The 14,541-nt window shown below is 36.1% G+C and overlaps 1 protein-coding gene across 6 annotated transcripts in view; it reads left to right on the forward strand.

Annotated features, from left to right (window-relative positions):
• CCSER2 (coiled-coil serine rich protein 2) overlaps positions 1 to 14,541 on the forward strand; it is a 192,344-nt gene that overhangs the window by 51,390 nt on the left and 126,413 nt on the right. For all 6 annotated transcript variants that reach the window (XR_009252355.1, XM_058696886.1, XM_058696887.1 and 3 more), the window contains exons 2-3: positions 2,891 to 4,340; positions 5,510 to 5,706. Coding sequence is in view for 5 of the 6 variants with exons in the window: in XM_058696886.1 (XP_058552869.1) it covers positions 2,930 to 4,340; positions 5,510 to 5,706 (1,608 nt within the window). In the remaining variant the exon portion in view is untranslated. The remainder of the gene's footprint in view (positions 1 to 2,890; positions 4,341 to 5,509; positions 5,707 to 14,541) is intronic.

A 14,541-nucleotide genomic window follows, 5' to 3' on the forward strand; every position in this document is an offset into this window, starting at 1 on the left:
CAGTAAGCATATAGCATATTATATTTCTGCAAATGTTAGGGTAAACACTTTAATTTTTGTCTCATCTTTGTAATCTCATCATGTGGCAATGATATGTCATACCTTATTAAACAGTTCCTCAAATAAAGGATACTAGTTGTTTTTAGTTATATGCCCTTTTATGTACATTGAACCTTTGTGAGTTTGTTTTGTGTTACCTTTAAAATAAATTTGGGAGGTTGAGATTAGTGGACTAATTAACTTTATTAAATCATACTTTTAACCGTGGCACTACCTGTGCAGACCGTTTATATTACTAGTTGCTTAAAATTATAGCTGATAGCTCCATCCTTAATGTCAGACTTTTTTGTGTGCTATTGTATTCTTTTCCTATATCCTACCATGATCTTATTAAAAAAAATTTTTTTTTTATGTTTTTATTTATTTTTGAGACAGAGACAGAGCATGAGCAAGGGAAGGGCAGAGAGAGAGGGAGACACAGAATCTGAAGAAGGCTCCAGGCTCTGAGCTGTCAGCACAGAGCCCGATGCAGGGCTCAAGCTCACGGACTGTGAGATCATGACCTGAGCTGAAGTCGGACGCTTAACCGACTGAGCCACCCAGGCGCCCCTAAATTTTTTTTTTTAACGTTTATTTGTTTTTGAGACAGAGAGAGACAGAGCATGAATGGGGGAGGGTCAGAGAGAGGGAGACACAGAATCCAAAACAGGCTCCAGGCTCTGAGCTGTCAGCACAGAGCCCGACACGGGGCTCGAACTCACGGACCGCGAGATCATGACCTGAGCCGAAGTCGGACGCTCAACCGACTGAGCCACCCAGGCGCCCCACTAAATTTTTTTTTAATATTTATTTTTGAGAGAGAGAGAGACAGAGTGTGAGTGGGGGAGGGGTACAGAGAGAGGGAGACACAGAATCCGAAACAGGATCCAGGCTCTGAGCTGTCAACACAGAGCCCGGCGGGGGACTCGAGCTCACGGACTGTGAGATCATGACCTGAACTGAAGTCTGATGCCAATTGACTGTGTCACCCAGGCGCCCCATCCTACCATGATTTTAGTAATGAATTTTAAAAATGTATTCCAGTTTTTATAAGATCACGTATGCTTTAAAAATTAACAAAATCATGGGGCGCCTGATGGCTCAGTTGGTTAAGTGTCTGACTCTTGATTTCAGCTCAGGTCATGATCTCACAGTTGGTGAGCCTGCTCCCTGCATCGGGCTCTGCACTGAGAGTGCAGAGCCTGTTTGGGATTCTCTCTCTCCTCTCTCTGCCCCTCCCCTGCTCTCTCTGTCTCTTAATATCTCTCTCTCTCTCTCTCTCTCTCTCTCTCTCTCTCAAGATAAATAAAAAAAAAAAAAGAACAAAATCACATTTTCTTATTTTTGTAATAATTCCATTTTTATTCATGATTTTATCTATTTGGGTCATCTCCCTTTTCTTTTTGAGAAGCCTGGCCAGAGGTTTATCAATTTTGTTTAGTTTTTCAAAAAACCAACTCTTGGTTTCATTGATCTGCTACAGTTTTTTTAGATTCTATATTGTTTATTTTTGCTCTGATCTTTATTATTTCTCTTCTTCTGCTAGGTTTGGGGTGTCTTTGCTATTCTGATTCTAGTTCCTTTAGGTATGCTGTTAGATTTTGTATTTGGGACTTTTCTTGTTTCTTGAGATAGGCCTGGATTGCCATGTATTTTCCTCTCAGGACTGCCTTCGCTGCATCCCAAAGCATTTGGATTGTTGTATTTTCATTTTCATTTGTTTCCATATATTTTTAAATTTCTTCTCTAATTGCCTGGTTGACCCATTCATTCTTTAGTAGGGTGTTCTTTAAGGCTTTTGGAGGTTTTCCAGACTTTTTCCTGTGGTTAATTTCAAGCTTCATAGCATTGTGGTCTGAAAGTGTGCATGGTATGATCTCAGTTCTTTTATACTTATTAAGGGCTGTTTTGTGACCCAGTATGTGATCTGTCTTGGAAAATGTTCCATGTGCACTCGAGAAGAAAGTGTATTCTGTTGGTTTGGGATGCAGAGTTCTAAGTATATCTGTCAAGTCCATCTGATCCAATGTATCATTCAGGGCCCTTGTTTCTTTATTGATCCTGTGTCTAGATGATCTATCCGTTGTTGTAAGTGGAGTATTAAAGTCCCCTGCAATTACCACATTCTAATCAATAGGGTTGCTTATGTGATTAATGTTTGTGATTAATTTGTTTTATATATTTGGGGGCTCCCGTATTCGGTGCATAGACATTTATAATTGTTAGCTCTTCCTGATGGATAGACCCTGTAATTATTATATAATGCCCTTCTTCATCTCTTGTTACAGCCTTTAATTTAAAGTCTAGTTTGTCTGATATAAGTATGGCTACCCCAGCTTTCTTTTGACTTCCAGTAGCATGATAGATAGTTCTCCATCCCCTCACTTCCAATCTGAAGGTGTCCTCAGGTCTAAAACGAGTCTCTTGTAGACAGCAAATGGATGGATCTTGTTTTTTTATCCATTCTGACATTTTCTTATTTTTAAAGGCGATAATGTCCAAAGTGAAAAAATAATTTGGATTGAAATTGGAAGGTGTGCTATAGAAGTATTTATTTTTTTAAAAACACAGTCAACATCGGTAGTCTAATTTTATTATTTCTGGATTTTGCTATCACTATGCATAGCCCAAGTTTATAAAAGTGTTTATAAAAATGTTCTTTGCTTTCTCCTAACATTAATTTATTAATTTAATTAGTGCATTCAATATTTATAAAGAATTTTTTAGGAATCATAAGTAGCTTTTGTGCTTTGATCATTTAATTGTCTAAGAATATATATTCTTATTATGTAATACCCCATGTAATTGTGCTTACTTAGGAATGTTTAATCTATTTTTTTTGTCTCCTCAGATTCTGTCAAATTTTAAGAACAAATGCACCTTATAGCTCATGGAAGAAAAAACACAAATCAAGTCATTTTTGGGTTCCAAGTTGCCAAAGTATGGAACAAAATCTGTGAGAAGTACACTACAGCCAATGCCCAGTGGGACACCTGTTAATTTATTGGGAACTTCCAAGAGTGGCAACGTCAAAAGTTATATCAAAAATAATGGCTCTGATTGCCCATCATCCCATTCATTTAATTGGAGAACGACAACTAAATACCAGCTTAGTGCACAAAGTGCTGAAGAGCATAATAGTACTCAAACTTCACATGATAAAGTGATTGATCCTGAAAAACATGTACCTACTCAAGGAATGTTTGATAAAAATGGGATAAAGGGAGGCTTGAAAAGTATTTCTTTACTTACATCAAAGTTAGCAAAGCCATCTACTATGTTTGTGTCATCTACAGAGGAGTTAAACCAAAAGTCTTTGTCTGGACCATCTAGTTTGGGTAAATTTACCAAAGGCACATTATTAGGAAGGACTTCATATTCTTCAGTCAATGCTCCAAAATCGCAGTTGAATGGATTGTATGGAAACCGTTCATCTGGTAGCATACAAAGGCCTAGAGCAAACTCCTGTGCCACCAGAAGCACTTCTGGAGAAGGCTTAGCACAATCCCTAGACAATATTAAATCTCTTACTTGTGAAAAAATGGTAAGGTCACAAAGTTTTTCACATTCCATTCAAAACTCATTCCTTCCACCTTCATCTATAACCAGATCACATTCCTTCAATAGAGCTGCAGATCTTACAAAGCCTTATCAGAACCAACAGCTACCCATTAGAGTGCCTCTGAGGTCCAGTATGCTAACAAGAAATTCCCGGCAGTCAGAAGTACTCAATGGGAATGATCATTTAGGGTATGGATTTAATAGGCCTTATGCTGCTGGTGGAAAGAAGCTGGCTTTACCAAATGGCCCAGGTGTAACATCCACGTTGGGTTATAGGATGGTTCATCCCTCTCTACTGAAATCTAGCCGACCTCCATTTTCTGGGACTATCACAGTTGATGGTAATAAAAATTCACCTGCTGCTACATGTGTAGAGGAAAGTGCTGCACTTATGGCTAAGGACAGAGCTACTAGTAAAGACCAAGAACTAATTGAAAATGATAGTTACAGAACAGAAAATGACCAGACCATGAAGCATGATACTAAAATTAGATACCTGAGTGATGATGTGGATGATATTTCTTTGTCTTCTTTGTCGTCTTCTGATAAAAATGATTTAAGTGAAGACTTTAGTGATGATTTTATAGATATAGAAGACTCCAACAGAACTAGAATAACTCCAGAGGAAATTTCTCTCAAAGAAGAAAAGCATGAAAACGTACCACCGAAGGATATATTTGATTCCCCAAAGGAAAATGAAAAAAGTAAAACTGATGAGTGGATAGATATAAGTGTCTCTGGTAAATATTAATATCCTTAAATTTGTTTGGTTTCTCCTAGATAATATAACTGAACTTAGGATTAGCTTTTGAATAATTCCAGGATACTGTCAGTTTCATGGAGGGATGGATCTAGATAAAATTGGGGCAGGGCAACATTTATCTTCCTTGTGACTTTTGCTTCTGGTCCTATTTTTCACTATTTAAAACAATGTCAATAAAAACACTCTTCCCCTAATGTATCTTACCTTTGTCTTCATTGACTGTCATGCATAGACATGTCCTGCATGTCATGCAACTTTTCTTACTTGCTTCAAAGTTTTTTTCTTTTTCCCCACTTCCCTCAACAGTGGCATGCCATTTTAAACCATCTCTTCCTTTACAGTAATAGATCCTATTTGTTTAGAGTAAAGCTATACCAAAGGGTAAATGAGCTAATGTTTTAATATAGGTTATGTCCAATGTAATGCATATTTTTATCCTCGGAAATTTTCATTTTTTTAAAGGAGGACTTAGATTTCTTGTTTAGCAAAATATTATTGTTATACTTTCAGAGGAGCTTTATTTAATTTTTTAACTGAAGAAAGTGAGATTAGCACCTGTTAAACATTTCTGCTTGTACTTGGTTATACTGGCACTGAAAGTCTGGAGAAAATGTATCTCTGCCCATATAACCTGAATAAAGAGCAAACTGAAGGGATTGGGGATAGACTTGTGATCTGGTCAAGGGCCTGGGGCATGCCTAAAGATAGGCATAAACCCTTGCCTATTTGAGGGTCTTCTAGTTAGAAGTGATTGCCAGAACAAGTATTTCCCTTACAAGGAGGCAACCCTGAACTTGAATGATATATACTTAGTAAGGAGTTTCCTGGCCAGTGTGTAAAAGTAAATATCTTAGGAAATAGTAAAAGAAATGAGGCTTTATTTATAATTCTAGAAATGTTGGAGAAGTGAAAGATGGCTCAATGAATTTTCTTCATGTGTATTGGGAAACATTTCAGTAAGTTATTTAAGATTTGGCTCCTGATTTTTTTGTTTTTTAGAACTTAGAAAATTCTATAGTTACTGATACCTTTTTGCCAACTTTTTTGTTATAACGAATTATTAGAGCTTATATTTTTAGAACCTGAGAAATATATTTTTGTGAATTAATAACTTTTTTTCTTTCTCTTTTAAAAAATCAATTGAAGACAGGAGTGAATGTACAAAACATACTTCTGGGAATAACTTGATTTCACCAGATACAGATTACAGAGCTGGTTCTTCATTTGAGCTCTCTCCATCTGATAGCTCTGATGGAACATACATGTGGGATGAAGAGGGCTTGGAGCCCATTGGAAATGTACATCCAGTTGGGAGCTATGAGTCCTCGGAAATGAACAGCATAGTATGTATGGATTTATATATCCTTTTGAAAGATTTTCTTTACCTTACTATGTAAAGACTTGTAATACTGACTAGATTTTTTTAAGTTTATGAATTAGCTCTCCTAGTTTAAGAAAATGAAATTTGTATCTGTTAAGGGCCTATGAAACATCTGACCTTAATACATAATAAAGCATATATTTGTGTCACATGACAATTAAGTTAAATATACTCTCATACATATTTGTAATATATACACATATATAGGTAGATAGATATACTGTATTCAGGTTAAGCTAAGCTACTGGTTCTCAAAGTCAGGGAGGAAGGCAGTGTCTGGTCTGGAGCTAATTTTGGTGGTTATATTGAGGGGTGCTACTGACAAATAGTGGGTAGATGCCAGGAATGCTGCTTAATGTCCTAAAGTGGCATAAGACAACACCCACAGCAAAGGGTTATTCATCCCAAGATGTCAGTAGTGCCACTGTTGAGAAATCCTGGACTAGGCTATGCTGAGGTAACATTTAAGTGCCAAGTCAGTGGCTTAACCTAATAAAAGCTTATTTTTTTTTACTATTTCAAAGTCTTTCGTAGGTCTGGAAAACTCTATAGGGTAACTGTCTTCAGTGTTTTAAGCTGCTTTCATCTTCATCATCACCAAAAGAAGGTGGCTTCACCATCTCCTTTTGAGGCCATATGTTTTCACTGGTATAGAGGAAGAGTGCTGCTGGTCTGATAAATGCAATTACTTGCCTTGGCCTGCAGATGGCACATGGTACTTTCACACACAACCTGTTGATCCTGACTAATTTTAGGTACTAACTCCGCAGAAGTGTAATTTTCCTGTGTGCCTGGAAGGCAAGGGAACCAGATTTGAGGGAGCACTAGAAGACCTACCATATATTTTTATGTGTGTATTTTAAGAGACATTGCAAGTAATGTGGCTCATATGCCGTAGGAGTAAAGTGTGGTTTGTGTGGTTGCAGTGATTCACTGTAATTATTCATTATATAAAATATGATTTTACAGTAGTTGTATGGGAAACTTGGTAGTCTTTTGGATATATTAAGTTCCAAGTGGATTTCAGGCAGTGTAATTTTCAACACTGTCGTAAACCTGTGACTTCGGAAAAACAAAAATTGTTACCAGAGGCTTGTTAAATTGCACATAGGGAGGACACATATTTTAATATAGAGAGAGTATCTCTATCTCATTAGATAAAGGAAACTTAGAAAAGATTACAGGGGTACCTGGGTGGCTCAGTCAGTTAAGCATCTGACTCTTGGTTTGGGCTAAGGTCATGATCTCACAGTTTGTGGGATCAAGACCCGTGTCCAGCTCTGTGCTGACTACATAGAGCCTACTTGGGATTCTGTCTTTCCTCTCTCCCTTGATCATTCCCCGCATGTGCGCACGCTCTGGCATGTGCTGTCTCTCTCTCTCTCTCAAAATAAATAAATGAACATTAAAAGAAAAGAAAAGATTACAGTTTGGGCCGCATGTGCTTTCTTACAAGGACTTTTTAAAGCGAATATGATCAAAATGGGGATAAAAATTGTTTCCAGCAGATGGCAGCAATAATCCACTTTAGTACCGGACATTTTTCAGAGATTCTCACTATTTTCAGTTAACTGTTCCTGTAACTTAATGATGAAATAGCCTCTAAAAGAGTTCAGAATGCACTTGAATTGACCATTCGTCTTTAAGTTCATAAATCTTCTTCTGATCTAAAAGGAAAAAAGTCTGAGATAGTTTGGAGGATTGATGGCAAATGTTGAAACAGTGTTAAGATCTCGTTGTGACAGTGGATTTACCATTTTTGTTCCAAAATTCTATCAATTTTTTGCTTTTTATATTTTTAATGTATTTTGTTAGGTGTGTACTTGTTCAGAATTGTTTTCTTTGTGAAATAGGACTTAAAGTCATAATTTAGTGATCTTCTCTATTACTCATGCTTTTTGTCTTAAAGCCTTTCCCCCCCAGATATTGTATATTATATCAGTTTTATTTATGTATTTTTCATCCTTTTACCATGAACCTTTTTGATACATAGCAAATAAGTTATAATTTTTTTTAAAAATTACAATATCTCTTTTTCTTTTAACCAGTGAATTTAATCTTTTTATGTTTGTAGTTATTGATATACTTGGACTTCATTCTGCCATCTGAAACTTTTTCTTTTTCTCCTTTTTTCCCCTAAAATAGTTCAAATAAATATTTATAACTTAATCCACAAAGAGCTTTAACATATTCTCATTTTTCTTGGTCTCCCCATCCCTCTCATCTAAGCCCATGTCCTTCCCTCCCCTTGATTCCCCAACCACCATCATGGTTGTTCCTTACAAGTGTTCATTCCAGTCTAGGTCGAGACAAGGAACTCTATACATATTGGCTTTTTAAAAAGTATTTTATTTCATTGTTAGAAATGGCACCACTTTTAAAATTTTATTTTCTAAGTTTTTGTTGTATGTGCAAATATACTTAATTTTTGTATTTTGAGCTGTTTTTCCAGTGATCTTGGTGAATTCACTTATTTTAATAATTTGCCTATGGATGTTTTTGAAATTTCTACATATACTATGCAGTCATAACCATTTGCACAGTCTCCATCTCCCATCCTCCCCTTTATTGCACTTGTTAGGACCTCCAACATAATGTCGAGTTGAAATGGTGATAGAATTTGAGCAAAGTTTTAATAGTCCACCATTAAAATTTCTGTGTGTGTGGGTGTATATGTGTATGGGGGGATGATTATAGATATCTTTAATCAGATTAAGGAAGTTCCCTTCTATTTCATTTACTGATTTTTTTTGTGAGTAGATGCTAATTTTTCTCTTCATCTATTAAAATGATAAAAATATTTTCCTGTTATATGTTATATATTCTCTGTTGGTGTAATAGATTACATTTCTTGATTTGCAAATATTACATTTCTTGATTTTGAATATTGATATTCAAATATTTTCTTTCCATTCCAGGAATAAGTTCACTTGGTTATGATGTGTTATTATTTTAAATGTTGTTGGACTTGACATTCTAATAGTTTATTTATATTTTTTTGCATTTATGTTTATGAGCAAGATGGCTTTATTTTTCTTTAGTTTTCTTTTCACATGTGGTATCTGGGTTGTGCTAGCTTCATGAATGAGTTGAGAAGTCTTTCCTGTTTTTTTGCCCTTTCAGGGAATTTATGTATAATTGATGTTACCTCTTTCTTAAATGTCTACAATTCACCAAATGAAGCCTTTTGGACCTGGAGTTTTCTTTGTGAGGGTTTTTTAATGACATATAATGTTTTTTTTTTTTTTTTTTTTTTTTTTTTTTTTTAAGTAGGCTTCATTCCTAGGACCAAGCCCAGTGCAGGGCTTGAACTCACCATCCCAAGATCAAGGCCTGAGCTGAGATCAAGAGTCCGATGCTTAACTTACTGAGCCACCCAGGTGTCCCAGAAATGTACATATAAATCTTAATGAGCATATCTACTTAAAACATTTTACCTGCTGAGGTGTCTGGGTGGCTCAGTAGGTTAAGTGTCCGACTCTTGGTCTCAGCTCAGGTCTTGATCTCAGGGTGGTGAGTTCAAGCCCTGCGTTGGGCTCCAGGCTGGGCACGAAGCCTACTTAAAGGAAAGAAAAAAAAAGGATTTGTATGTATATTTCTTCTTGTGTTGCTTTTTGAGAATTTGTCTATTTTGTCTAAGTTGTCATTTATTGGTGAAAGTTACTCAAGATTATCTTATCTTTTAACATCTTTACAGTCTTATAGTGATGTCTACTCTTTCATTCCTGATATTGGTAATTGGTGTTTCCTCTCTTTTTGTTCATTTCAAAGAGCAAAATTTGGGTTTTCCTGATTTCTCTCTTTTGTTTACTTTTTTTCCTGTTTTATTGATTTTTAGGTCATATATTTCTTTCCTTCCTTCCATGTTTTTAAAAAAATTTTTTTTATGTTTTATTTATTTTTGAGAGCAAGAGAGACAGAGCATGAGCAGGGGAGGGGCATAGAGAGAGGGAGACACAGGATCCAAAACAGGCTCCAGGTTCTGAGCCATCAGCACAAAGTCTGATGTGGGGCTCAAACTCACCGTGAGATCATGACCTGAGCCAAAGTTGGACACTTAACCAACTGAGCCACCCAGGCACCCCAATTTTATTTCTTTTTTTCACCCAAAATTCTTAACATGGAAATTAGAGCATTGATTTTCAGCCTTTGTTTTACTATTATTATATGCATTGATTTTCTTAAAAAAAATTTTTTTTTTAATGTTTATTTATTATTGAGAGACAGAGAGAGACAGAGCATGAGCATGGGAGGAGCAGAGAGAGGGGAGAGAGCCTGAAGCAGGCTCCTGACTCTGAGCTGGCAGCAACAGAGCCCGAACGTGGGGCTCAAACTCACAAATCGTGAGATTATGACCTGAGCCGAAGTCAGACGCCCAACTGACTGAGCCACCCAGGCACCCCTATACATTGGTTTTTATAAAGAGAAGGCTTTATTATATAGTAAATAATGCATTGAATAGCACCTTAATAGTAAATATAATAGCAAGTTTCTTCTAATGTGCCTTGCTTTAAAACAGTGAATTCTGAAGCACTTGGGTGGCTCAGTTGGTTGAGCATCTGCCTGGATTGCAGCTCAGGTCATGATCTCATGGTTTGTGAGTTCAAGCCCCACGTCAGGTTCTGCACTGGTAGTGCAGAGCCTGCTTGGGATTCTCTCTCTTCTCTCCCTTTCTCTCTGCCCCTCCCCCACTGTGTGCACATGTGTTTTCTCAAATAAATATTAAAAGAAAACAATGAATTCTAAGTCATGTTATATAGGCCGTCTTATTTTTTCTTTCCTTTTTTTTAATCTTTAATACATTTGTGTATTTGTGAACAATAAATAATATTGTTTTTTATGTGTTTTTACAACTTATGTAAGTGATACATGATGGTCTGCAACTTTTTTTCCCCTTAGTTTTATGTTTTTGTGATACATGTGTATTATAAGTGTAAGTTAATTCATTTTTACTGCCATATAATATGTATAATATGCTGTATAATATGTCTTAAATATACTAATTTTTTTCTCTCTGTTCCCTTGCTATTGAACATTTGAGCTATTCCTCACTAAATAATAATAATAATATTTAAATAGTGCAGCAGCAAACATTCTTACTCATGTCTCTGATCATATATGTTAGGGTTTCTTTAGGATATAAACCTTAAAAATAACATTACTGGATCAGAGCATATATGGATCTTCAACTTTATTAGATGCTGCCAAATATCTTCCTAAAATGGTTTTGTCAATTTATCCTTCCCATCAATGAAGAAAGATTTCTATTGTTCCTCATATTCACCGCACTTGCTATTATCTGACTAAAATTTTAGCCAGTCTGGTGAGTATGGAAGTGTATGTCATGTAATTTGCATTTATATTATTATTTATCATTTTTCCCATATATTTCCTGGCTGTTTGGTTTCATTTTATGTGAATTACTTAGTTACTTTGCTGATTTTTCTGTTGTGTTCCTTTGCCTTGTTCTTATTGATAAAGGAAATTTTATGTTGTCTGACTTTAATTCTAAATGTATCACAGTGTCTCAGCCAGTGGCTTTTAACTTCGTTTTTTGTGCCTTTTACTATTTCTAGTTTTAAATTTTCATGAAATTGAATTTAGCAGTTCTTTCTTTATGGTTTTTACCGTGCCTCTGTGTGTGTGTGTGTGTGTGTGTGTATGTGTCTTTGTGTAAGATATTCTTTCCTATCCTAGGACCATACGGGTATTTTGCATATTGAGAGGCAATATAGCACAGTGATTAAGAGCCAGGGCTCTGGAACAAGCTAAATTAAAAATCTCATTTCTGTCATGTATTAGCTGTGGATCCTTGGATTCTCTATGTTCACTCCTTTTTTTATAAAATGGAGATAATAATAGTACCTACCTCTCAGGCTGATTTTAGGAACGACATGCCTAAATAGTGTAGTAGCCATGTGATACTGGTAGTTGAGTATTTTGAGTATCATCTCTGACTGTCTCATGTGGTTGCTGTAAACATTAAATAAGGTCATACATATACGTAGTGCCAGGAATATAGCAAGAGCTCAGTACATGTTAGCTATTTATTATTTTATTATCTTCTAGTTATTTTAATTGTTCCACATTTAAGACTTTGCTCCATTTGAAGTTGGTATGAGGCATAATAATTTATCCTTATTAATACATCTTCATAATATACTTGGGGTACTGTGGAGAAAAAGGTTGATGGGGCTCCTGGGTGGCTCAGTCAGTTAAGCGGCCAACTCTTGGTTTTGACTCAGGTCATGATCTCAGGGTTCTTGAGTTCAAGCCTCACCTTGGGCTCTGCACTTACAGCATGGAGCCTGCTTTGGATCTTCTGTTTCCCTTGCTCTGTCCCTCCCCAACTCATTCCCCTCTCTCTCTCTGTCTCCCTCTCCTTCTCTCTCTCTCAAATAAATGTTAAAAAAAAAAGTTGGGGGGGGGTTAACATTGTAGCCCTAATACTGCCTATCCTTAGAAAGGCAGGCTGTTTCCTCAAACAGTTTCCTACAGTGATAAAAATCTTTCCCTAAATAAAAGTGGCTCATTGTATCTGAAGTGTTTGTACAAATAATGTAGTTTATACTGGACACTTGCTTTTGTTCAGAGATTCTGGAGTTGTATACATGCTGGGCAGAGGATGCCCATGTGACCAACTCCCAATTTAAATCACCTCATTTCTTAGGAACATTCATAATAGACAACACATTTATTTATTTATTTATTTATTTATTTATTTATTTATTTATTTAAGTTTATTTATTTGAAAGAAAGACAAGCAGGGGAGGGACAAGATGGGGAGGGGGAGAGGGAGAGAATCCCAAGCAAGCTCTACACTGCCACACAGAGCTGAACTCTCGTGAGTTCTCAAACTCATGAACCAAGAGATCATGACCTGAGCCAAAACCAAGAGTTAGATGCTTAACCAACTGAGCCACCCAGACACCCCTAGACAACTCTTTTAATTTGTTGTCATAACTTTTGGGCATTGAGAAATTAAGCACATCCTGTGTGACTGCACTGGGAGAGGACTTTTTCCTTCAACTTTGCCCCATGTTTGCTTCTTTTGCATTGCATCCTTTTTCTAGAACACATCTTAGCTGTGAATATGATTATATGCTATGTCCTGTGAATCCTCATGAATTATTTAACCTGGGGGTGGTATTGAGGACTCCGACACAGCTACTGATTCAAAGTTATCTTTGTTCACTGAATGACCATATATATGTATATATATATATATATATATTTTTTGAAGTATAATTAGTATAGTGTTATAGTAGTTTCAGGTGTGCAATATGATGGTTCAGCAATTCCATACATTACTCAGTGCTCATCAAGGTAACTGTACTCTTAATTCCCTTTATCTGTTTTACCCATTCCCCTACCCATCCTTCCTCTGGCAACCACCAATTTGTTCTTGTATTGAAGAGTCTGTTTTTTTAATTTGTCTCTTTTTTTCTTTGTTCATTCATTTATTTTGTTTCTTAAATATCACATGAGTGAAACCATATGGTATTTGTCTTTCTCTGACTTATTTCACTTAGCACTGTACCCACTAGTTCCATCCATGTTGTTGCAAATGGCAAGTCTTCATTCTTTTTTATGGCTACTATATATTATATCTTAATCCATTCATCTATGGATGGACACTAGGGTTGCTTCCATATCTTGACTGTTGTAAATAGATAAGTTTGTATTGTTTTAAGCTATTAAACTTTGTGGCAATTTGTTACAACAAGAACAAACTAATACACCTATATATTTATAAATGTGTTTTTCATTAAAGTCAATCTGATTACAAAACAACAATAAAAGTCAGAATGCCTAACATCTTTAATGAGACTCTTTTAAAGAATAATAATTATGTAGTTCTTCTTGCTATAAATGCACAACAAAGATGGTATTATATGTGCTATATTTTTTCCAAATAAATAATATTTTCCCTCTTTCAAACAGTTTTCCAGTAGATGCCTCTTGAATCTTTAGGATTGAACTGATCTCACATTCTTATAAATCCTTCCAACATAAGACGCTGTACTTTCCTCATTGATTATAATTAATTTCACTGACCATTGTGATAATATAATTCACATTTCCTAAAAATCGGACTAGTTCACATCAAACTTTGAAATTAGCCACTGTTTGAAAAATGAAGCTTTTAGCTCTTTGGATACTTCTAGACCCAAGCATCCATATTAATCATATAAAATAATATCCCATAAAATTTACTACAAAAGAAGGATTTTGGGGGGCACCTGGGTGACTCAAGTCGGCTAAGCGTCCAGCTTCAACTCAGGTCATGATCTCACAGTTCAGGAGTTCAAGCCCTACGTTGGCCTCTGTACTGACACTGTGGAGCCTGCTTTGGATTCTTCATCTCCCTCTCTCTCTGCCCCTCCCCCACTTGTTCTCTCTCTTTCTTTCTCTCTCTGTCTCAAAAATTTAAAAAGAAGCATTTGTCATGATTTTTATGAATTTTTTGTCATTCACTTTGATAATACAGCAGATACATGTACAGGTCTGGGGATGTTTATACCACACCTATATTATTAAGATTACGATGTCCAAGAAAGCATCTTCCTTCAAATTGGCAGGTAGAATTGGGGGTGGAGGAGTGAGGCATGAGGAGTCAGAGACTGAACAAAGTAACAAAGGCACACATAAGGAGGGACAGTGAAAATGGGGAATTAGAACCCAAGTAATATGAAAAGAGCATCCATGCACAGGTTGGCCTAGCATACCAGTCTTACTGAAGAATGCCTTTTTTGAAAATCAAAACATTCAGATTAATTGCTTCTCCTCTTGTCTC

Source organism: Neofelis nebulosa, chromosome 13 (assembly GCF_028018385.1).
Source record: "Neofelis nebulosa isolate mNeoNeb1 chromosome 13, mNeoNeb1.pri, whole genome shotgun sequence".
Lineage (NCBI taxonomy): Eukaryota > Metazoa > Chordata > Mammalia > Carnivora > Felidae > Neofelis > Neofelis nebulosa.